The sequence below is a fragment of the Alosa sapidissima genome, chromosome 7, assembly GCF_018492685.1.
Source record: "Alosa sapidissima isolate fAloSap1 chromosome 7, fAloSap1.pri, whole genome shotgun sequence".
Taxonomy (NCBI): Eukaryota; Metazoa; Chordata; class Actinopteri; order Clupeiformes; family Clupeidae; genus Alosa; species Alosa sapidissima.
In genome coordinates, this window is record NC_055963.1 from 38,728,623 (window position 1) to 38,754,523 (window position 25,901).

At 40.2% G+C, this 25,901-nt stretch overlaps 1 protein-coding gene and 2 long non-coding RNA genes across 5 annotated transcripts in view; 1 reads left to right on the forward strand and 2 right to left on the reverse strand.

The window, feature by feature from the left end:
- The window catches only part of LOC121713557 (coiled-coil domain-containing protein 42-like), a 91,712-nt gene extending 82,432 nt beyond the window's left edge, over positions 1-9,280 (reverse strand). For 2 of the 3 annotated variants that reach the window (XM_042098255.1, XM_042098254.1), the window contains exons 1-2: positions 9,213-9,280; positions 389-494 (exon numbers count right to left, since the gene is read on the reverse strand). In XM_042098255.1, coding sequence (XP_041954189.1) covers positions 389-494; positions 9,213-9,265 — 159 coding nt within the window. In that variant the 5' untranslated portion in view covers positions 9,266-9,280. Of the gene's footprint in view, positions 1-388; positions 495-8,685; positions 8,843-9,212 lie in introns of those variants that run through there. The other variant, XM_042098256.1, reaches the window with a different exon arrangement.
- Positions 9,281-11,399: 2,119 nt separating this feature from the next.
- On the forward strand, positions 11,400-13,093 carry LOC121713593. The gene is made up of 2 exons (XR_006032888.1): positions 11,400-11,437; positions 13,025-13,093. It is a non-coding gene; the product is annotated as an uncharacterized LOC121713593 (long non-coding RNA).
- Positions 13,094-13,913: 820 nt separating this feature from the next.
- On the reverse strand, positions 13,914-14,834 carry LOC121713584. Its single transcript, XR_006032879.1, has 3 exons — positions 14,776-14,834; positions 14,051-14,120; positions 13,914-13,962 (listed from the first exon to the last, which is right to left on the reverse strand). It is a non-coding gene; the product is annotated as an uncharacterized LOC121713584 (long non-coding RNA).
- Between the last annotated feature and the right edge of the window lie 11,067 nt (positions 14,835-25,901).

A 25,901-nucleotide genomic window follows, 5' to 3' on the forward strand; every position in this document is an offset into this window, starting at 1 on the left:
TATTTATTTTTCCCCCATGTTATGTTATTATTGTTGTTGTACCATTGTCATTGTTTTATGTTTGTTTGTAAGCACTTTGGTTCAACTCAGTTGTTTTTAAATCTGCTATAGAAATAAAGTTGACTTGACTTGACTAATAGGGCTCCTTTAAGAAGAAATGGGATTCAGCATGATAAGAACAAAACTGTGAACAATTCTGAGGTTTAAGAACACCTTCGTGAAGAGTTTTCGTAGGACTTTCTTATGAACACAGTTAAGAAAATTCATAAGAAGATATTGGTGAATGACGCCCATTGATTTCATGAGTTTTTGTCCACGGCAACCACCTTAAAAGTGGCCCATTTAAAGAAAAAGCAAGCAAGCGGAAACAATGGACCTGAGCATCTACCTCTCTTTGCATCCTCATGGCATTGTTGACTTCCATGGCCTCTCGCCTCTTTTGTAACAGACGGGAGGAGGGTGCAATGTTGTCATCCCCTCCTGAAGTGGCTTTGCTAGTCGAAAGAAGAATAGATCAGATCAGTATCTCCAATTGGCCAAGAACCTTATGTCATATATTACTGGGTCAAAGACAAATAAGGTTTTTTTTAACTACACAAAAATATTTTCTTTCAAACTTTTAAATGTTGACACAAAAAGGTCATGGAAGGAATTTTCTTGGTGACATTCATGCGAGTTTAGCAAAACTCTACTCATATTTCCTAAAATGTGTTATATATTAGCCTATTAATTTATTATTTATCCTTTTTTTAACTAGGATAGTCACATTGAGACACAGGTCTATTTTCCAAGTGAACCCTGGCCAAGAAAGGCAGCACCTAGTTAGAGGGGATAAACATAGTCCTACAACATAAAACACAATACAAATACACAGCACAAAGAGGATGTTTAAACAGAATAAGGAAAACATTTTATTTGTATAAAAGGGACAGTGTACATTAATCAACATGTTCCTTAGCATAAGATATTATGCACCAGATTTAGCTATTCAAGCTAATTTTCATCTTTAGTCCCTGGCAGGTTGATGTTAAAAAAGAAGGGAACTGAGACATAAAAAAGGTACAAGAGCATAAAAGCATAAGCACAAACATATAAAGTTAAAACAGACAATTAACACTACGTAGTGTGCGTGCTACACTCAGATGCACACACAATTTGATGTCTCGGGCTCTTGCTTGCTCGCTCTAGATTCCGGGAGATTTTATCTAATTTGCGGGCGTCAGGGAGCTGCTATCAATATGCGGGAGACTCCCGGAACTTCCCGGAATACTACAAAAGTATGCGTTAATACAAATATCTAAATATGTGTAAACGAGCCCTAAGAAATCCTAACTGTAACTGTCAATTCGATTTTTAACATGCCTGTTTCTATGCTTAGAATGTATACAAGACTGCCTTTATCTATGATTAGAATGTCAGGTTGCAAAGACGGTGTTCTAAAGAATCTTTGACAGTTGGTTGCTCAAGATAGACAGACCAAAAATATCGGAGAAGGAACAATATAAAAGACAGGAAGCATGAGTGTCAATATTGATGAAAAAGATGAAAAACAAAAATATATTAATTAATCATAAATAAATGATAGTCTAATATTCTGTTACAATGATTAATATTTATTTGTTATAAATATTAGGCTCTACATGTTTTAAAACACATAGCTTATACATTTTATATTGCTGGTCTTTGCCCCAACAAAGAAATATGTGGATTTAAAACAGGACCATCTAAAAAACATCTAAAAGGGAGACACCAAAAGTTTTGCTAAAAATAAATGTTTTTAGTCCTTTTTTAAAACTGTCTGTGGTTTGTGGTGCCCTCAAGGTGTCAGGGAGGGCATTCCACAGACAATGGGCAGCAGCACTGAAAGCTCCCATGGTCTTTAGTTTTGTTCTGGGTATGTGGAGGTGGTTTGAGTGAGTGGAGCGGAGGGAGCATGTTGTGTTTTATGGGGTGAGTTGGGCATTTCCATGCATTGGTGAGTGAGGAGGGAAACCTTGTATTCAGTCATGGAGACGGGAAGCCAGTGGAGTGAGTGAAGAATGGGGGTAATGTGCTCATATTTCCGCACTCTCATCAGGATCCTAGCTGCAAAGTTTTGGATGTATTGGACAGGGCTCGAAATTAACGATGTCCCGACGTCCCGGGGACCATAACAAATGCTTCCGGGACACAATAGATGATGTCTGGGACAACTCTGGGACAGTAGAAAAAATGGCAAAGCAAATTTCAAAATAGGTACTTTTTCCCTAAACTGTTCACATGGGAATCTAAACGTATCTTTCTTGTCTGAATAAAATACAGAATCTGACCTATACAAAATTTGACCTGGCGTGACGGGCAGCTGGCAAAAGCAGCGTTAGCCAGCTGATCTGTAAAGAAGCGGTTTTGTACACGCAGCCTTACAACACTGTTTAGGCTACTGCTCTTCAAATCACTGTAGGCTACAATGTTATTTTTGGTACAAATATAGTAAGATACCCAAATGGGCTGGGTGCTTGCGTTTCCTTAGGAATCTGCCGTATTGGTTAAATGAATATTGTGACTTATAGGCCGACACAAAAATAGGGCAAGGGCGGTAGGCCTAATGGGTCACTTTCCGATATAGAGGTTAACTTACCTAACTAGCAGGCAGGTAAATGGCATTTGTTTTCATGACATTGTGAACATTTTTGACTGATAGTGTAGGCCTAAGGTTACACTGGTGTTCTAAAAAAAAAACGAGATGACAGTCCTCTCTGACTAAAACGGTACGTGTTTTCTGTCATTGACAGACAAACGTCACCAATATCATGCTGAGCTAAATAGCCTACTGCAACTGCGATTTGACAACGATAGTGTTGCAAGGTAGCCTATAACAATGAAAACAGTTATTTAAGTTAGCATTTGACATTTCGCTGTGGCAGTTCTAAGGGGTGTCCAAACTGCGGCCCGCCACGCACTTTAATCCGGCCCGCCGAGCATTTATTAGTTTATCAAATTATTAAAATAGGCCGCTCGCTATTTTTTCCAGCAATAGACGACGTTGTGGTTAACTTTAGGCTACTGCAAACTGCTTTACACTCTTCTTAGAGAACGTTTACAATGTCAAAACAGCTTGTTACATCGAGATACATATTCTAACTACGTTTTGCTAATTCATTTAATTGGGAACGCATTTGAGGGTGAGAGCGTGGCAGGAGAGTAGGCTAGCCTATCTGACAGCTTTGTGGTAATTTCCCACGCTAGGCTACTTATTGTTTTCACTGAGATCTGTGGCCATGACATCACACCAAACTGACATTGAAATTAAAGACACGTGAAAATAGATTATTGACGGAATGTTTTACAACCCTGTCCGTCAAAACGATGGACAATGAATGTCTAGTGCAACCTCAAAAAAGAGCCAAAAGCGCAATCTCTGAAAATGAGTGTTGTGTGAAACAACAGATGATTAATGAAATGGTGTTTAATAAATTGTTCAGAACTGACATGGTGGACCAGAACGAGTTAATTAAGTGATGCAAGTTACTGATTATTATGCTGTTTATTATGTAGAATGGGGAAAAAACAAGAACTTGAATTTGGGACACTGGTGTTTAAGTCCGGGACAGTGCCAAGTAGAATTCGGGACACTGAGAAAAAAAGTTAATTTCGAGCCCTGGTATTGGAGCCTCTCAAGACTCTTGCTATGGATCTCGATGAGAAGTGCCTTGCAGTAATCCAGTCTGGAGGAGATAAAGGCGTGTATCAACTTTTCCGCATCTGGGAGGGAGAGGATCGTTGTCTGGCTAATTAATAAATTGTCATACCGAGGTTGTCGACATAGCAGGCTAGGTGACGTTTGCTGCCATTCGTGCAAAACTAAGCAAAAGTTAATGTTAAGGAAATTAAACACCACCTTCTCTCCCAGTGCCTGAAGTGTATTAAAATTAAGTTGCAACCATGGTGGCGGCAATCACTGGTTACATTAAACCATTTGAAACCAGTAGGACTGTAAATGATGGCTTACTTCGGATTAATTTATAGCAGAGCCCGTTTGCTTTGCCTATCAACTGGCTAATGTATGATTTAGCATGCTGAAAGCTAAGCATCTACGAAAGAACAGCACATATTTTTTCACAAAGAATCTGTCACAACTAACAGTGATGTCTCTTACAAACAACTACACAATGTATGACTATCAATATTTATTTAATCAGACTGTGGTAACATATAGCCTAATAATAATAACAGCAACACTAATTTAGGTTAGATTATGACAAATTTAGCTGTTGTTAAAGGAGAATTCCGGTGTGATATTGACCTAAAGTGTATCGAAACATGATACCGAGTGTGAACGTATGTCTCATAGCCCATCTCGGCTTGTCCCCTGCACTCCAAAATCTGGCGCTAGTTAGCCGATGCTACCAACATCTTTTTCAATAGTGGTGCTTCGGCATCGGGCTAGCCATGCAAATAAATCACTGTTTTACACCCATTTACGAGGCTCAATGTATCTCCACACTTCATTGGTAGACTTCCGAGGGCCCTGACATTTAAAACGAGACATTGAGAACTTTGAAAAAGCACTGGTAGTTTACTTACAAGACGATTTATACAGACAGTATCTTCACGAAGTTTAGGGTTTGCAGCCATCTTGAATTTAGTCACGATAAGTCGAGCAACGAGTAAGAATGAACAGCTATGATAAGGGATCAGATTCCAAAAATAATTCAGTGGAAATGCATGGATTCCAGTTGCTGCTACTGGAAGAAACTGGAATCCATGCATTTCCACTGAATTATTTTTGGAATCTGATCCCTTATCATAGCTGTTCATTCTTACTCTTGCTCGACTTATCGTGACTAAATTCAAGATGGCTGCAAACGTTAAACTTCGTGAAGATACTGTCTGTATAAATCGTCTTGTAAGTAAACTACCAGTGCTTTTTCAAAGTTCTCAATGTCTCGTTTTAAATGTCAGGGCCCTAGGAAGTCTACCAATGAAGTGTGGAGATACATTGAGCCTCGTAAATGGGTGTAAAACAGTGATTTATTTGCATGGCTAGCCCGATGCCGAAGCACCACTACTGAAAAAGTTGTTGGTAGCATCGGCTAACTAGCGCCAGATTTTGGAGTGCAGGGGACAAGTCGAGATGGGCTATGAGACATACGTTCACACTCGGTATCATGTTTCAATACACTTTAGGTCAATATCACACCGGAATTCTCCTTTAAGATAAGGGGGCGAGATGCCGTGGTCGTGTCTGCAGAAAGAACGGTCAGAGGTGTGACCATGCCTTTTTTAGATTTGTTAAAATAACATTAAAAACAAATAATTTCTCCGCAAAAACAAAAAATTGTGTGTATTGAAGCATCTTGAAAACTATTTTTGAATAAAAAATGGTAGATGCAAAACTAGTTTTAGGTGAGAAAAGTGACACGGAAAGTTGGCTACTTGGCCATTGAAATACAGGGGATGGGCAGAGTTACACATTCTACTGCAGCCAGCCATCAGGGGGCTCTGGACTACCGCTCGCATCATTGTTAACATACACATTGACACATTGTCCAGTTCTATATACAGTGGTTGCAGTCAGTTTTGGCAGTTATTTTGAATTTAGGACAGGGTCTGTGCCATCCTAAGTTAGGATTCCTAAATTATTGAGTTAGGATGGTTCTGTAATGGCCAAAAGATCTTTTTCCTAAATGCAGTTAGGAAACATGCTTCTGTAATACCAAATATCCTAAATGCCATCCTAAACTAAGATGAGGATGACAGGATTTCAGAGTTAGGAAGTTTCTGTAATGAGGCCCCACAGTACGGTGGCCGACAGGTGCAAACGACGTGCAACTTATGACAACAGATGCAAATCAACACAACACTTGCAAACAGATAAAACACAACCAACTTAAGAAAACATCTTCATCTTCATTTGACAACACGTGCACATCATTTAGAAAATGCCCTGCAAATTCAGACAACATTTACATTTCAGAAACGACCGTGACCGCCACCTATTCAGAGGTGTTCATCACTTTTAAGTGTCCCCCGGAAACACTTCCGTTGTGTTGTGAATATTGCAGCACGTTTCTGAATTGCTGTTGTGAATTGGCAGCTCGTTTCTGAAATGTAAATGTTTTCTGAATTTGCAGCGTGTTTTCTAAATGATGTGCACGTGTTGTCAAATGAAGATGTTTTCTGAAGTTCTTTGTGTTTTGTCTATTTGCATGTGTTTTGTTGATTTGCATTATGTTGTCATAAATTGCACGTCGTTTGCACCTGTCGACCACCGTACAGGAGTAAGTAACAAGTAGGGGGCATTGAGATTACTTTCCCTCCCTATAGAACTATATACTATGGTATATCCCCAGTTATCATGCATCCCATTAAGATCCGAAACGTTAACACCTGTTATTGCATTTAATTGTAAGAATTTCCAGGCAGCTAGGATACAATTGAGTTGACCTGGTTTCTATGAACATGAATTGTTGTTATAGGAAACATCAATTTAGTCGAGGCATAAAGACTGTATATCTTCATTAAGTAGTTAAACTTTTGAACTAGCTGATCGCCTCGCTTGGCACAGTTTGCAGCCATAGGCCTATGGGAGCGTGGGGCACAAAGTAACGCGGGGTTAAATGTAACATGGACTTTTTTCCTAGTTGCAGAGAGTTGATCGAGACATGCTATTGGTCAGTTAACAACATTACTATGAGACGGTGTTCCACAAATTTTCAGTCAGTATGGACGTGTTTTCATGTAGATCTACAGCAAAACGTCTTTTGAAGGTATCAAAGTAAATGTCTAGGTGGAATTTGTCTTTCCATTACTGAGTTGTGGGTGCAGCTCACTGACTCCAATCTTGTATCATTTTAATAACCGTCTTGTAGGCTAAAAATGAACACCGTTTTGAAACATGTAGTCAACTCATAGCAGGAGCTAACTTATCTTATAACAAACGTGACAGGGTTAGTTGTAACGCGCTGTTACAACTAAGCCTCTCATACTGTACAATGATGTTTCAATACCAAAATATGCGCCTATTAGTGTTAGTTTAGTTCGTTTTGTGATGTTTTGCATTTTTGCCTCATGTGTTTTCAGGTCTGAGGGCTTTTCTTGGCAGGATTGACCTTGGTTAGACTCTTTGCTTCCATGTTATTTCTCCGTATGGAAAATAAAGTCAATTTTCGACACACGTCTGTTGTTCATGACTTAAATAGTCAGATCCTATCCTATCATACACATTCAGATACATTTATTGAATTAAAAAACAGCCTTTTGAATGAGTGTTACAACTAGGGTTGCCACATTTGATTGAAACACATTTGATTGAAAATCCGGGACCCCCCCAACCCCCCCAAAAAAATAATAAAAATAAATATATAAAGTTTAAGAAATGTTGCTAATTGTATGCTGTTGAACTTAGGCTATATGGTGCATTGTCACTTTAAGGTCGCTCAGTCTAAGCTTTCTCATAAAACCCTTTCACCAGCTCTTGTAATTTACAAGGCTGATCCATAAACTCTAGCCTTGTTCGTTTGTGCCACATTGATAACACAATATTAACAATACTATGCATAATATTAAGTTGTTACAAGCAGTTCTAAGTTTCATATAAAAGGGGATATCAACAATGACACCTAGAACCTGCCAGTCTACCTCTCTTTCGGGTGCGCACTCAAGATGTGTTTCCCAATGAATTAGTGCAAGTAACAGATGCTGCTGCTTGATCATCATCATCCTTGCATGTAACACGAAGTTGGTGCATTTTGACATCGTAAACATTCTCGAAGAGAGAAAAGCAGTTAGCAGTAAAGCTATTTAATGGCTAAATATTGGTAGGCCTACCCCCTCTGTCCCTTCGTGCCTTGTGGTTGATGCGCGTGGTGAATGTTGCAACATTTCCTATAATTTCTTATCTATATTTGCCCTAAAGCACTCGTTGACGCAGACACACGCACTCGCGTTGGACTCCTTTTTCGCTGCTGTTATATTAGCCTACAGAGAGCCTACAGAGAACTAGGACAGGCGCGTGTAACTACAAAGTGGGGTCTGGTCTGTGGTTGCGCGGCAGTTGCTAGGTAATAATGTAAACTTTATTTTTGCTGCCAATCACAAAAAAAGCATGTATTTTATGTGTACGTAGGCTACACGGGATTTGATGTAGGATAAACACAACAAAGTAGGCTAAAACCGTTTAAACTAGCAGAAATTATCAGAAGTAGGCTAATTTTTTACCAAAAACTATTATTAATTGTCCGGGAAAGTCACTCAAAAAAGAGAACAATCCCTGGAAATCCAGTTCATGTGGCAACCGCAACCCATTGTGTCCCGCGGTCCCCTACTGCTGTTTGCTATTTCGCCGTCCACGTCGTTAGGCCAAATTCGCGAGGTGCTTCCCTGTGTGGAAACGTGAGTTACAACACTGTTTGCAGCTCTTCAAGTCACTGTACAATGCCATTTTTGGTAGGCCTACACAGACCATTTAGATACGGGGTGAGTGTGTTTCTTTAGTAGCCTAGTAGGCCTACGATGTCTTGGTTTATAGGCTAGACACATTAACATTAAATGACACATAGGCTAGGCCTACACAGGGTGAAAATATGTCACGATAACGTTAACTTAGTTCTAAAAATATATTTGTCGTGCTCAAATACTTGTTATACTTGATATAGAAAACCTTATATGCTACTCCATTAAGTTGTGCTATGGTAGACTACTTACACCAACTGATCACGAAGGTTTTCGCCGAAGTAGCTTTTGAAATAATCGGACAAGTTTACAGCCATTGTAACGTTAGCCTAGAACTATAATAAATTCTCTGAGCCTAAAGTTGGCTAACGACCTGAGGTCAGAAAAAAGGATGGTTGCCGAGCAACAGCCAGCCCAGTCCAACCAAAGATCTTTTTTTTCCCCCAACCGAAGATCCTTTTAGAACTATTACAGGGCTGCCAACTTTTCAAAAAACCTTGGAGTGAGATTTGGTGGGGCCAACCAAAATTTTGCTGCGGAAAATTTTGTTTGGCTCATTCAGCATTATACCGTACAGTAAAAAAAAACGTACATCAGTGGTTCTCGGGTGTAGGGACCAGGCATGGACGGATTTTGAACTTTCTGAAGTGTCAACCTGGTAGGTCAAATACCTGGCAAATGAGGTTCAACTAAACTAAACCTATACATATGATATCACACATCGTGAACGTGCGGAATCTAAGCTTTCCAATGATATTAGCGCCAAGTTGCTGTGATACCTGAAGCCGGGGAAATGCGGGGGGGAATGCGCCTGGGATGGCTTCTGAAGCATCGCAAATGAGAGCAAATGAAGAAAATTCAGGGGGTGCTCTTCAACCCTCTCACCGTCTCTGACAACAGGTAGATCTAGATAGGCTAAACTCATTTTTCAGGCATCTGACCGACCGTGTTGACACTTCAGCCTAAGAAATCGGGGGGTGTGGCGTGTGAGTGTGTGAAACTATTAAAATGCGTGTGTCTCAAGGCCAATGCGTGAGAGTTGGCACCTATGCTAACCAAGCAGTGTTTTGCTAAACTAACCAACTAACTAGCTAACCGCTAGCTTCTAGCAATCAGCATTGTCTCGACATTCAAACCATGTGACCAAATCGGTCATGCAGTACACATCCCTGTTTCGAGAATTTGCTAAAATAATGCGCAGGGCTTTACAGTGCGCCCATTTCACTCGCACATGCAAGTAAAAATGATGGCGAGTGGTGCGAATGACTTCTAACCATGTCAGTGTTTGTCTACAAAATACACCGCAACATCGAGAAACATTACTGGTGCAAACCATAGAATCACGTCGCGAATGCAGCATAAAAACTACACCTCCCATCAACGTTAGCAGTTTCGCGAATATTGAAGAAATTAGTGCTTCTATCCACCGAATTCATCGGATATAGGAGGAACAGGATGAGATTCTGAGAAAACAGTGAGAGGGAAAGGTAACCTAACATGCCTTTTAGCCCAGTTGACGTTTTGGCTGCAATATGCAAAATATAGCTGTAGCGAACAGGCACAAAAATAGCCTCCCGTAATACTCCCATTTTATTCAAAGGTAGAACGCTACTGACAACTCTAGGCTTCCACGCATGCTTGTTTGTTTACACCGAATACAAGCTGAAGTGCAAAACGAAAGTAGGCCTAACGTTTGCCTACTGCCCCCATCAATGCAGATATTTCAAATAAAAAATAAAAGGATAAACAAATATACATCCTTGATAGCCTATGTTGGGTTTTGTGGAAGAGAAAATGGACTGTTTTAGTAGTAGTATTAGGCAGTATGCAGTCCGATAGGTCACCATGGGCATATTTGGATTAGCTACAGATGGATTCACAAATAAATAAATTAGCCTACATTTGGCAAGATACTTGATATACAGGCTAAATGCAAATATGGCAATGTATTATATTATTTTACATGAACAAAATGTAGGAAAATAGAACAGACTGAAAATAAAGTAGGTACTGATCTTTAAAATCCTGTTTCCTGTAGCCTAAATGTCCTAATGTAAATTCTAAATATTTGCACATGTTGGAGTTAGAATAAATACCTCTGTGCCAATTGCTTGATCATTTTACAGCCATGTCATTTTCGTTATGCATTATTTGTTTTGGTTGTTAAAAATGCAAAAAAAAAAATTATCCGATTAATCGATCGATAAAGTGCTAGATTAATCGATTACAAAAAGAATCGATAGCTGCAGCCCTACTTAAAATTGCGAACAATGCATACAAGGCCTTCCCGAACGACAGAGATACAGATATTGCCGAAAAGGAGTGCGTCGTTGACCGCAGTTACATGCAGGGAGTAACCCGGTTTTCAACAGCAACATTCGTTTTGCGCGCGAGTTGTGTAAACTCATTCTGATGGCATCAATCAATTTAATCCGCTATTTGGACCGGATATCGCTGCTACATTTAAAGCCCGAATATTCCCTGCATGTATACAGTGGTCATTGTGTACGGTGAATTGAATGGACACATTTAGATCGAGCATGGCAAGTCATTGCAATAGCCTATAATAATAGGCCTACCATTTTGTTACTGCATAACCATAGTGATGTTCTTATTGAACATTTAAAAATACTAGAATTAAAAAGTAAATTGCATTGTGGGGCTGTCAAATGATTATTGCAATCATCATTGCAAAATCACATAAATATCCCCCAGGCTACTTGGAACATCTCTTTAAATTGTGCTCAAATACATTTCTATGGAAGATGCTAGCATGGCGAGCTGGTTTAGCCAAGGCCTAAAGATCATAAAGGATAGTATGTAAAACATTGAGCCATGAGATGTGCAGTTTGAAGCCCTTAAAATATGTGCACTGTTAATTTACTCACTGTTATTTTTATTTAATACATCTTGAGATGTTTTAAGTTTAAATTTCAGCTCAGTGAAGCACTTAAATCACCAACACTTCATTAAGTTACTTTTCTTGTAGAATTGTAAATCATAAGTCATAGGATAGGGTTTCTCAACGGGCCTGGGGGGCGTTCGTACTACCTAGGGGGGCGCTGGGAACGTGAGAGGTTTTTTTTTTTTTTTTACATTTTAAACTTTCATGGTTTTCACATATTTTTGGTGCAAAAATAGGCTACCTGAAATAAATAGGCTATTTTCATTCATGGGTTTCTAACCCCTCTACCGTCCCAGCTACATTTTACTGTTTATCTATGCTCAGTGGTCATACAGTGCAGTTCGGGCCTGCAGACACCCGGACTCACGTTCCCCAGCCCCAGCTATCGTCATCCCTATAGCCCGTTTTCCGCTCGCTGTTGTTCTGCAGCTGCTCTGAGCGTAGTCTCCACGAAAAGACCGTTGCTAATCCGTTGGATTGTTACGGTGCATATGTTGTTCACGTGATGTGCACTTGATTTTTGTCCATGATAAAATGACACGTCTTGTTGCCTACATTTAATGTGAAAAAAAAATCATTACAACCAATGCTGATGTGGTAGTGTTTTTTTTTACCCAACCAGTCTCCTACCATCGAGAGCATCGTCTCCAGCAGCATCACAGTGTGGGGCGGAAGCTGCACAGATCAGAACAGGAAGACCCTCCAGCGCACTGTTAACACAGCTAAGAGGATCATTGGAGCACCTGCAGGACATTTACACCACCCGCCTCACCCGCAAAGCACTAATGATTGTCAAGGATACAACCCACCCTGCACACGAACTGTTCAGCCTCCTGCCCTCTGGAAAGCGGTACAGGAGCCTCCGCTCCTGCACCACCAGACTGGCAAGTAGCTTCATCCACCAAGCAATCAGGATGCTGAACACTCTACCCACTCTCCCATCACTGACAGCCCCCCCCACCCACCAGCCAACCAGGAACCTAGGAAACTAGGATCCTGTCTACCAAACCCTCCCCCCCCCAACACCGCCATGTGGAACTGCACTGTGACTGCGCAGCCAAACGTGTTGCTGCTTCACATCAAGCCTGATATACTTGAATTACTGCATACTGCATATCAATGTAAATATACAGGTCACACAAGCACAAGTTTAAACTTCATGTAACTGTTAAGACTACAGAAATATACAACACAACTACCTCTATTTTTTTTTTATATATATGTCCTATATTTCTATTTTGATACATACATGTTCTATATTTCAGTCTTGCACTTTAATTTAATGTTTATTGTCTATGGCTATGTCCATAGTATGTCTATGTCTGTATTTAAAGCATGTCTATGTCTGCATGGGAAAGTAAGAAACGAAATTTCAATTCTTTGTATGACCAGTGCATGTAAAGAAATTGACAATAAAAGCCGACTTGACTTGACTTGACTTGACTATTGCTTAGGGACATTTTCTTATAATTCCAGAAGAAACCAAAACAGCACAGAAATGGGCTCGTTTTTTTATTTAAGCAATATAGCATGAGTGTGAGTGGCCTAATAGCCCACCCAGGCGTGATTTTTTTTTAATTTATTTTTTTAATTGTGTGTGTGGGGGGGGGGGGGGGGGGGCACCAGAGGATCAAAGTAAGGTCAGGGGGGCGTTTGCTCAAAAAAGGTTGAGAACCACTGTCATAGGACAACCTTTATAGGACAGTAATTAAGGAAAAAAAGTGAACTTGCTGCGGTGTTAAATGCGATGTGGTTGAAAATTTGGATGCACCTAACTTTTGTGCTGGTGCACCTAAGAAAAAAAGTTAGGTGCACCAGTGCAAAAAGTTAGTCTGGAGCTCTGGTTTGGAAATGTTTTCTGAAATGGAATATGGTAGTGTTGTCCAGGGTAGAACGAGTGTATAGTTGAAATTGCTACATCACTGGACAATTTACACTCAAAGCCAACCATTATTTGTAATTAGTTTCTTCTCTTGTATAGTATTTATTAGTGATCTCTTTTTTTACTTGATGTAGCTGTTGACATTCATGTAAGATGAACTGGCCTATACAAAAAGAGAAATGACATCAACTTCAGCATTAACATTACATACAGAAGAAAGACCAGCTACAAAAGATATTGGTTGCCAGACTGAACCCCTGAAAGAAAGAGTGTTGGCACACAACTGTCTTCTAGGACTCTGCAATTATGGTCATTACCAAAAATATGATTACTATATATATTTTTTTTTGTCTTGCAGGAACTCCTGCATTCTACAATCTAGAAAAAGGAGCAGACCAGTGAAGACAGACGCTACGTTCCGTAAGTTTTTTTATTTACACAAAAACAACCACTTGCTTGCTTGTTTGCTAAGGAAATACTTGGCCATAAGTTCAAGAAAAAATTCTGAAATAGAGGCTTTGGCAGACTATATTTGCTTGTATGTTGTATGAACAGTGAATGGAAGTAGGTTATTACAGATAACTCACTGCTCTATTCCCCATAACTGTAAAGGACCGTAGTCAGCCCTGTAAATGTTGCATGCATTCTACAGTGAGAACACATTTAGGCAAACAGGTTCTAAGCCTGGATGGTCTATCATACATGGAGGCCTTTCATCCAGCTGCTGCAGCCGTCTTGTAACCTATTATGCATAACATAAGCTAAGTATCTGCAGTGGCATCTTGTCTGCAATCATATTGCTGACATAAGTATAGGAAAGATCATGTCACCTGTGGTACCTCCTGGCAGCATAAGTTCTCAGGCTCTGACGGCATTGTTGCACAATTTCCACATGTGCACCTAAACAAACAAATACAAAATGAGTCATGCATGAATAAAGCTAAAGAAATAATAAACCTGGTATTTTTTATCCAATAATAGCACCCACGATTTCATTTCAACGAGCGTGCTCCAGCTAGCTAGTACTTTTTCTCAGCCTGACGTAAGTAGGTGAATGGTAAGTAGTGCTAGTGCTAGGCTAGACTTTCTGAAGTTTTACAATGCGAACACACCAGTATACACCAATATATCAAGCGCATACTTGCAAGTCTCTTCAGTATGACAGAAAAATACTACTGTACTTTAGGAACACTCAGTCTGAACAATGGTGTCGGAGCCCTCCATAATTTTACTGTGAAAAACTAACGTTATTATATGTTAGAGCAGGTTACAGGATCTGCCAACCACCTTGGCCAATGTCAACCGAGCGAAGCTTGAAGCAGCGAGGTGTTTACAAGACATCACTTCACGTTTAGTGAACAAGAAGCACAATATAGTTTACTACTGTGTGAATACAAATTAATTAAGTTTAATAAATAATGAATAATAATTCATAATAGTGCCTGACCTGGCACTAACGTTAGCTATCGATAACTAGACTAGTCTAACGTTAGCTTTCACGGGCTAAACACTGACTAATATCTAAGTTTAAAAAAAAATAGAAAGTTTCACTAACCATTCAGAAGCATCTTGCTGAATTCTCTGAGTCTCGGGTAGTGCAGAAGACTCCCCTCCTTCAGGATCAGATTCTGGCTCGAATGGTTGAACTACTGCCGCCATGTCCGTGTGCAGGGCTGGACTGGGACCAAAAAATGGCCCGGGCATTTTTGGCCATGGTGGCCCACCATGATTATTTATACGATATGCTGAGGCACGCGACATAGAGGATATAAGCGCACATTTATCATCCATTTCGGGAAAGCAATGTTTCACTAATATTACATGTTAATAATAACTGTAAGCTGTAACACCTGCAAACTATAACTTTACGGCAAGCTAAAATAACACTCTAAGTTGAACATCAAGTCTACTCATGGCATTATTTGAAAACAAAGGCTAAAACACAAACACACATAGACACCCACTAGGATGACCACCTCCAAACCAGCAAGGACGAGGTTGTGCACAAAACTCTATAGGCTACTATTATTATGCATGTTTTAAGTCTGACTGAATAAAATGAGTCCTGTAATTATTTCCTATGTTGAGCATTTACACGCTTTTAGCCTGCAATCTCCCCAGATACTATTAAAGAGGCTCCTATATGCAACAATTTTAGCAAAAATGGCCTTAACCCTTTAGGCGCCAGAGGTTTTTTTTCTAAACGTTCGATTTTGACATCTTAATTTCTAAAGGCTATATCTTAAAAGTGATAAGAGATAGAGACTTTCTGTAAATTAGAGAAATATTAAGGATGACCCAAAGTTTATGTAGGGATTTAATGTTTATATCTAATTAGCATATTATGACGTCATATGGTGGCGGCCATCTTGGATTATAGAATTTTCATGAAAAGTCGCATGTTTGAATGATAAAATGCACCACTTCTTTCCCCCCAAAATGTCCCTCACCTTCTGTATGCTATATTGCACAATACTGAATGCTCAGGTAAATACTAAGTAGTAAACAAACTGTGTAAATCATTACTAATAAATGGCAGAAACAAACCAAATGCATGTAGCGGTAGACTGGCCTTTTGCTGTAGAGATTTTCCATTTACTACATACAGTAGGCACTCTGATTCCATGTATGGGGCACATATATATTATTCAAATGACACACAAACACAAGTAGACAAGACCTGTTTAGTTCAAAAGCTCACTTGCCACGGCAAGGCACAGATCAGGAGTGAGATGACGAGACAAGACAAGAGACAATGTTAGTATTTGTTTTCTTTTTGTTGTTTTTGTTGATGTTTTTTTTGTTGTTTTTTTCTTAGCTGACAAAGACACACACATCACAAGGACATGAACACACAAAAAAAAACACATGTCCTAAATGGTCAGGGAAATAGATAATCAACAGTGTAAATCATTACTAATAAATGGCTGACAATTTTTTTTATGTAGCAGGCCTTTTGCTGTAGAGATAATGACTATCCATATCCATATCCTATCCATACAGGGCCGGCATTCCCATCATCTTGTGATAGACTGCATGGCCTAATGGCTCTCCTGCCCCGTGTCACCACCTCTGCTCCTGTTGCGAGCAGCATGGCCAGATCTGCCTCGCGCTCGCGTCGAGTGGAGAGAATTTGCGCAGCTCGGACTAGGCCTACTGTCATTCTCATTGCAACTCCCCACACTGCCTCTACGTTCCCCCCTAACTGTCCTATGAGCACTTCGACCTTGTCTAACATACCGAGTGGCATTAGACAAAGGCTCCACCACGTTACTGTCGCCTATCTAGTGGAGTGGAGGTCGAACGAAATATGACACCCTATTTGACTAAATCGGCCGTTTTATTCAGTACAGCGTCTTGTCGAGTAAACTCGACCGTGGTGCCTAGAGGGTTAATTGTGCAGGTTGAGAGTCGTTCTGATGGTTCTAAAACACTTTTTGGGTCGTTTGGTGGGTGCTTCGTCTCCCCCTAGTGCTTCTCCGCGGAAAAACCGAATATGCCACTTTCTGGTCGCGGTCCGAACACATCCGGATGTAACTCGGCGGAAATACTCGAAAATGTAGTCAGATTGTAGTTTCTAAGAAGACTGCAAAACGGACTCCGACTTGGCTGTGTTGCTGTTGAAATTGTAAGTAGCCTACCCTTGGGTGAACTTCGTTTTCGTAATGTGATTTAATAGTCTCTTGAACAAATGTGTTTGCTCAACCGTTTTATTGTGAGCCCTATGTGTTTAGCTTGGTTTATTGATGGCTAGTTCGCTAGCTAGTGGGGGTTTAGCGTAGCAGTCACTTGCTACCGAAGCTGCAGGGGGAGCTATGTCATGAAAAATGCGAGCCCAAATCAGGCGAAAACCCATAAACAGCGAAGGAATAACCAGACCTGCATAGGGCTTCTTTAAATAAAGATACACACTTCCCAAAACATTTTCATTGTTACGGGCTATCATAATTTCTGTCATTCTAGTGTCCTTCTGAGTGTGTGCGTGTGTAGCCTACGTGTGTGTACCTACTTGTATGCGCACAGAAATGTGATAGGTTTGCTTGTTGTACTGCGTCAAGATTGACAACAATTTCGACCAATCATGACTGACTTCAGATCTCAAAAAGTTGAGTGCGTCCGACCACTCGTTGATTTTTTTGTAGATAACTTATTTTATTTTTTCTCCTCTCCGCATCGACGACAATAGAATAGCGCAATGCAAAATGCAGATGGCTTCTTTGCTACTAATGCATGTTGCAGAGAAACGCTCAAATGCATGTCAATCGAAAGCGGAGGAGCAGGTGGTCACCCAGCCCTCCACACACACACACAACACTGTGCACTCGATGTCAACGGCCCTGCACCCGCTGGCGACCTTGGGGTGAACATTTCTGTGATTTTGACACATTTTGCTGCGTCCACTTGTAGGCTTTTCAGTCTTTTGCCCCCCTTGCGCTTTTGTGGTTTATTAGGCCTACTATCCATTTTCATAATTTCACAGACGGAAACTCACTTCTCTCCGCGGTCAGACAGCTCAAATGGTAAAATCTGATAACCCTGGGATGGAAGGGGGAGGGCTGAGAGATGTCATTGGACTAGCCCAATGTCCGTCAAGAAAATCAACCAATGGGCCGCGTTTCGTGTCTTAAATTCCGTCGCCGTGGATATTTTTTTTTAATTATTATTAAATTATGACAGCACCGGCCCAAAAATGTGCGTCGGCCCGGTACGCCCGATGGCCAGTCCATGCCTGTCCGTGTGAAAGTTAACGTAGTAGTAGTGGTAAGAGTCAGTGGGGCGTGGTCAAAGATTCTAGAAGCTTTAGGCGTGGCCAAATACGCCTATGTCACAGTTCCGGGTTTCGAACGTTCGAATCAATAGGCGTGTTCGACTTGAGGCAGATCTGACTTGGTCTGGCTTTCTACGTAAACGTGATCTTCAGAGGCTAGCCGGGAGGAGCTACAACAGAGGGCAGCTCATCCCGGACAGACAGGCTACAGTTTGCCTGACATGACTCGCGGGAGATATCACAGAACTTTGTTTGCAATAAATACAGCAGAACTTTCATTCTTACTCATTAAAATGAGCATGATGACTGACGAAATAAATTCTTATGATGTAGTTTAAATAAACCACTGTTGTCATACAGTTAACAGGCCTGCATTGTAGCACATAAACTCAATATCAAGTGTTTTCCCTATATGTGTGTCTATCTATTTAGCCAACAGCAGAAAATAATAGAATATCCAAACGTTTTCAGTAGGCTAGCCTACCATTGTTGCAGAAATCACATATAAGAAGGTATTGTCGTGGGTTTTATTGAAATATATCCTTTAGTTTATATATATTTTATGTAGTATCTTTATTCTGTGTAATATCATTGTTTTGTGAAACTGAAGTCTGTAGTATGTTCAGTGTGGGAAAGGAAGACTGGTTTAAGTGAAAGAGCAGGCCTGGCAGAAAATGGCATAGATAAGGTTTGGTGCCAGGAAATGTAAGCAAAACCTAAAGAATGGCAAAACCTAAAGAATGTATGAATAACAGGATGAGAGGGCAAAGGTGAAGTACCATACGTTACTTGGTCAGTTTTCTGTAAACATAGAGTGTCTTGTCTGGGATGACTTGAAGGGGTATAAAGGCTGGACAACAGCCAGAGGATGTTATCTTACTTTGCTTAGCTTAGCTTTCACTTACTTGCTTGCTTCACTAATGCTCCGGAGTGCAATAAAGCCATCATCTGCAGTATACATCCACAGTGTGCGGACTTCTTTGATGTTGTATTATTTAATTTGGATTTGACACCACAGTATCCCTTCGATTTCTGTATATTTTCGCATATTCCAACATAAGGAAGCAGCATGAGACTCCCGTCAAAATGGTCATGAGGAGATTCCTCCCAAATGGCTCTATCACGTCTTTGAACTAATTAGTAGCAAAACAGCGATCAAATATTAGGCTACATGGCAGTGAGTTTTGTTTTCAAATGTTTTCATGCATGTCTAGATAACGGGTGAGGAATGTTTAGGAGACTCGTAAATCCTCAAATTTAGGCTGCGCAAAGCACAGCACCTTTATTTGGCCATGGCTTGTATTCAAGTCAGCTATATAGTCCTTTATTTCTTGCGTTTTATTGTGAGACATAGGCCTACTTTTCGTTTGGAGCGGCATGGGTAGGCTATTGTCGTGGAAAAAGTCCACTTCCGAATCCAATTTTCCAATTAACAATTACCACTTGACTATTTAGTAATTTAGCACTCTGGAACAAGGCGTCCGAAGGAGACAATGTAGACAGAAGACTTTCTGAAGACTGTTGATCTTTATTCTCCATATTGCAATGATAGTACAGCCTAATCAAAGTCCAGACCAACCATCAAAGCAATAGGGAGGAGATGTCATCAGCTGGGGTCCCCGACGAAATCTGCCTACGGAGGGCTATACACTATATTTTATACCCCTTGGCCCTCGAGAAGTGCCACCCTCTCACGTCATCCTTTCACCAATCAGCATTAAGCAGGGTCACTTACATTGGTGGAAACCATCTTCCCATCATGCATAAAACTATATGCAAACCTGTCTAATGCATAGGACATATGTAAAATGTGGTTTTCTGGTTCTGTCCAGTTTGGGGAAATAGGGCCTTCTTATCTAATTCTCTTCCTAGCTGGACAGGCCCTAAATCATAATACACTAGTGTTGCACGGTGTATCGATACTAAAAAGGTATCACGATGCCTTCACGCAAAAAACAATACGATTTCCGACGTTTTTAGAATCGATACTTTATTAAAATTAACGTTCTGTGTCTGCGTGAACTGCTGCTCTCATTGCTCCTTGCATGCATCTAGGCAAGTGGGCGTGTCAAGCAGGCAGCTCTGAGTGAGTGAGTGCGCAGCCAACGTCAACATACAGTTCTTTGCCGACCGTCCTCGGCCTTGTGGATAAAACAAAAGGTGAAGTGAAATCTGCAACTATTTCGGATACATCGCGAATAGTGAAGGCAAGCCATCAGGTACACAGAGGCCCGTTTGTGAAATATGTTTCAAAGTCATTTAAAAGCAGTAGGCTACGCATGGAACTTGGCTAAACACCTCGCAGACATATCCCAACATTTTTGTTCAAAGAACGGCAGGTTAACGAATATGCTATAGAAAACACGACTACATTGTTAGTGCCAAGTTCTTCTCTTCTGTTTTAGTCTAGCCTAAGTGAAACAAGTAAGGTTCTCTGGGATAAAGCGAACCTTCCTTCATCAATGAATTTTGACGAGACATAACGAGCTGTAATCATTTTGACGAGACATAACGAGCTGTAATCATAGGGTGCTAACGTGATGAAAGCGCAATGTTCACGCCAGAATAACATTACCATAACTTGTAAACAATCTATTTCATGTTCGGTCAGTACTACTGGTAATATTTGTCATGGCATGTAGACTGCAATTTGTTCAATAAGTATTGCCCAGATGTAGGATAGGCTACCCGAAATGCGCTAATTAAAGCCCACAGCATATAATACCACCAAAGCGTGTTGAGTCCTAATAATAATAGCAGCGTATTGTTACGTTGTAGCAAATCATGCACACAGACATATTGCAACAGGTAATGGTGTAGGCCTATCTGACGAAGACCTGAGTGGTTGGAACGTCGTACTTGTACACTGGGCGCAAAGAAGACTATCCTCACATTTTTCCCTTTGTAACTGTCAAAGAAATCCCATGAACACGGGAAGCCTATACTGTACATCAGATGGCCTAAAGATTAGGCCCCTCTGCATAGCATTCAGTGATTTGCATGCAGTAATTTCAACACTGACCTTGATCTAGCCTAGTTTGGCTATTTAAAGCTACTTTATTGGCAAAACACAACACAATGTAAATGAACTATAACAAAAAATAAAGGACTTAATCACACAAAGTAGGCCTACTATTTTACTGACTATAAAAATAATAATTATGTAGGAAGTTTAGAACCCAGAATTGACCTGCACACTACAAAAGTGCACCGAATTCAACACAAATGACTCAATACACTTGGAGGAGGTATGAGTCCTTTCTTTTCCAGATATCTTAGGATTTTGCCGTAGTATCGTTTCAGTATCGAGCATCGTGATATTTATGGCAGGTATCGTATCGAAGTCATAATTTTGGTATCGTGACAACACTATAATACACAGCGGCCTCTTACTCCCTGTCCTGTCCGGTGCTCACCAGCTGGATAACACCCCCCTTCCCTTGACCATGTAAGGAGGAGATGCTCTCATCCTGGTAGCCCCAGTACAACCCCCAGTACAAATGCAGTGACATAAAAACTTATGACACTCATGACTACTGTACATTCTTCTAAAACATGAAAACCCATGATTACATCCCTTTTAAATCATGAAAATCCACCATACTATCAAAAGCAGATGTTCAATTTGAGATTTAATTTAAGTTTGGACTGTTTGATTATATTGCTAAATATTGGGACTGATGACCACTGAAATCTGTGGGGTATTTAATGGTTCACTATTAAGTTTCATATAGTGTCGGGATTTCGATTGCCATCCACTTATTGCGAGATAAGGTATCCGCGCTTTCATTCATTCATAGAACGTGTGCTGCATGTGCTGCAAGGGAAACCTTATTCCGTATAGCCAAAGAGGTCTAAGATGTAGTTATTTTTTAAATTATGCATGATTTAATTTTTTTATAAAATTCATAGGCTGATGCCTGGCAGCAACAATTGTGTTTAAATGTAGGTTACTGCTTCTGCCTCTAGCTCAGAAGGGGGCGGCATGCAGCTTGAGAGCAACGTGTTGGAGACTCATGGTGTAGGACAATGACTTTTCATTGGCAACAATACCAACCAACAATATAAAATATTAAGAAGAGCTCTTTTATGAGTTAAATTGAAACAAAATTATACTATGTTTTATTTGTCCAAATCTGAGGCCCGGCTATAAATAGAATCCCGGCCATAATTTGATTTAGGTATGCATGTGTGTTTCAGGCATAGCCCAGCACTAATCTCTGACTGAAAGTGCACAGGACTTGTGCATTTGAGAGCGCTCTCTCGCGGCTGTAGACGTAATGTTTCACGTAGGGTTCATGTCAGTTAATATAAATTAACATTTAAAAACATGTTCAATAATATATTTTTAATGTTCTAATGTTTGCTAGCAGTTATGCTAAGATTTTTAACTCTGCTAACCATGCTGCTTAGCTAATGTTTTATAGCGGTGCTAGCAATGCTAACCATGCTACTTAGCTAACGTTTTCTAGCAGTTTTGCTAAACATGCTAACCATGCTACTTAGCTAACTTAACTAACATTTTCTAGCAGTTTTGCCAAACATGCTAACTATGTTAGCAATGCTAACATGCTAACTATGTTAACCATGTGACTTAGCTAACCTAGCTTATCATTTTTAGTAGTTATGCTAACTCTGCTAACTAGCATGCTAACTATGCTAACCATGTGACTTAGCTAACCTAGCTAATCATTTTTAGTTGTTATGCTAATTAGCATGCTAACATGTTAACTATGTGAACCATGTGATTTAGCTAACCTAGCTAATAATTTTAGCTAGTTTTGTTAAAAATGCTAACAATGCTAACATGTTAACTATGCTAACTAGCTACAGTGGGTAGGAGTCATAGTTGATGACAAGTGTTGACATAGTTGATGACAAGTTAAAAGTTGTTGATAGACAGCTAGTGAATGTATAGTTTAAAAGTTTAAAAGTTGAATGTAGATAGTTTAAAAGTTGTTGATAGACAGCTAGTTTAATAGATAGATAGTTTAATGATAGTTTAAAAGTTGAATGTAAAAAGTTCAGTAGTTTATTGGGTTACATTGTTTAACAGTGGATTATTGTAGTGAGGACTTTTATTTTGAAACAGTTTTGGGCAGAGGAAACAGTTGAATAGGATGTGTAGTCTTAATTGACCCAGATTGTATGCTTAACCCTTTAGGCGCCAGAGGTTTTTTTCCGAAACGATCAATTTTGACATCTTCATTTCAAAAGGCTATATCTTAAAAGTGATAAGAGATAGAGACTTTCTGTAAATTAGAGAAATATTAAGGATGACCCAAAGTTTATGTAGAGATTAAATGTTTATATCTTATTTGCATATTATGACGTCATATGGTGGCGGCCATCTTGGATTATAGAATTTTCATGAAAAGTTGCATGTTTGAATGATAAAATGCACCACTTCTTTCCCCCCAAAATGTCCCTCACCTTCTGTATGCTATATTGCACAATACTGAATGCTCAGGTAAATAGTAAGTAGTGAACAAACTGTGTAAATCATTACTAATAAATGGCAGAAACAAACCAAATGCATGTAGCGGTAGACTGGCCTTTTGCTGTAGAGATTTTCCATTTACTACATACAGTAGGCACTCTGATTCCATGTATGGGGCACATATATATTATTCAGATGACACACAAACACAAGTAGACAAGACCTGTTTAGTTCAAAAGCTCATTTGCCACGGCAAGGCACAGATCAGGAGTGAGATGACGAGACAAGACAAGAGACAATGTTAGTATTTTTTTTATTTTTGTTGATGTTTTTTTGTTTTTTTTCTTAGCTGACAAAGACACACACATCACAAGGACATGAACACACAAAAAGGAACACATAGTGTACTGTATGTCCTAAATGATCAGGGAAGTAGATAGCAAATCAACAGTGTAAATCATTACTAAATGGCTGACTTTTTTTTTTTTATGTAGCAGGCCTTTTGCTGTAGAGATAATGACTCCCTATCCCTATCCATACAGGGCCGGCATTCCCATCATCTTGTGATAGACTATGCATGACCTAATGTGTGTGTGTGTGTGTGTGTGTGGGAGAGGGAGAGAGCGTGTCACCACCTCCACCATGCGAGCAGCATGGCCAGATCTGCCTCGCGCGCGTCGAGTGGAGAGAATTTGCGCAGCTCGGACTAGGCCTACTGTCATTCTCATTGCGACTCCCCACACTGCCACTACGTTCCCCCCTAACTGTCCTATGAGCACTTCGACCTCGTCTAACATACCCAGTGGCATTAGACAAAGGCTCCACCACGTTACTGTCGCCGCGATTGTGGAGAGGCACACGTTCAGAAGACAGAAGCTAGCGCTATGGATATTAGGCTACCTCCAGCCTCGTTCGCCACACCACTAACACCCTGCTAACTTCCCGATGAACACTCCGAACCTGTGAAACATTATTCCCACCAGTGACATTGGGCAAACGATTCAACGTTTGTGCTTGGTGTAAGCTAAACTATGGAGTAAACTCTCACTTTGTCCAGCTGCATCATTGCAAGGCAGGGACGCATCTGAAGCCTCACTAAACGAATCACCGTCATTTTCTGAAGGCAGATATTCCCCTTCAGAATCAGGGTCCGCGAATAGAAGACCCAACACTTCATTTCAGGTAAACTTTTTTGATGCCATTAGACGATAATCTAATGCAAATACTCGCTGACGTTGACAATATCGCTCTGACAAAGAGGCTCACACGCACACTAGCTCCGGTATTTCATACACTGATTCAATGCGCTGTAGCTAGAAAGTTTCGTATGACATGTCTGCCATCTAGTGGAGTGGAAGTCGAACGAAATATGACACCCTATTTGACTAAATCGGCCGTTTTATTCAGTACCGCATCTTGTCGACTATAGTCGCCTGTGGCGCCTAGAGGGTTAAGTTTCCCAGTTTCCCACCAGTTATTTCCACATGAGGATATGCAGTTTCCTACCAGTTATTTCAACATGAGGATATTAAGTTTCCCAGTTTCCCACCAGTTATTTCCACGTGAGGATATGCAGTTTCCCAGTTTCCCACCAGTTATTTCAACATGAGGATATTAAGTTTCCCAGTTTCCCACCAGTTATTTCAACATGAGGACATTAAGTTTCCCAGTTTCCCACCAGTTATTTCCACGTGAGGATATGCAGTTTCCTACCAGTTATTTCCACATGAGAATATGCAGTTTCCCAGTTTCCCACCAGTTATTTCCACATGAGGATATGCAGTTTCCTACCAGTTTTTTCCACATGAGGATATTAAGTTTCCCAGTTTCCCACCAGTTATTTCCACATGAGGATATGCAGTTTCCCACCAGTTATTTCCAAATGAGGATATTAAGTTTCCCAGTTTCCCACCAGTTATTTCAACATGAGGATATTAAGTTTCCCAGTTTCCCACCAGTTATTTCCACATGAGGATATGCAGTTTCCCACCAGTTATTTCTACATGAGGATATTAAGTTTCCCGGCAGTTATTTCCACATGAGGATATTAAGTTTCCCAGTTTCCCACCAGTTATTTCAACATGAGGATATTAAGTTTCCCATTTTCCCACCAGTTATTTCCACGTGAGGATATGCAGTTTCCTACCAGTTATTTCCACATGAGGATATGCAGTTTCCCAGTTTCCCGCCAGTTATTTCAACATGAGGATATTAAGTTTCCCAGTTTCCCACCAGTTATTTCCACGTGAGGATATGCAGTTTCCTACCAGTTATTTCCACATGAGGATATGCAGTTTCCCAGTTTCCCACCAGTTATTTCCACATGAGGATATGCAGTTTCCCACCAGGTATTTCAACATGAGGATATTAAGTTTCCCAGTTTCCCACCAGTTATTTCAACATGAGGATATTAAGTTTCCCAGTTTCCCACCAGTTATTTCAACCTGAGGAAATTAAGTTTCCCAGTTTCCCA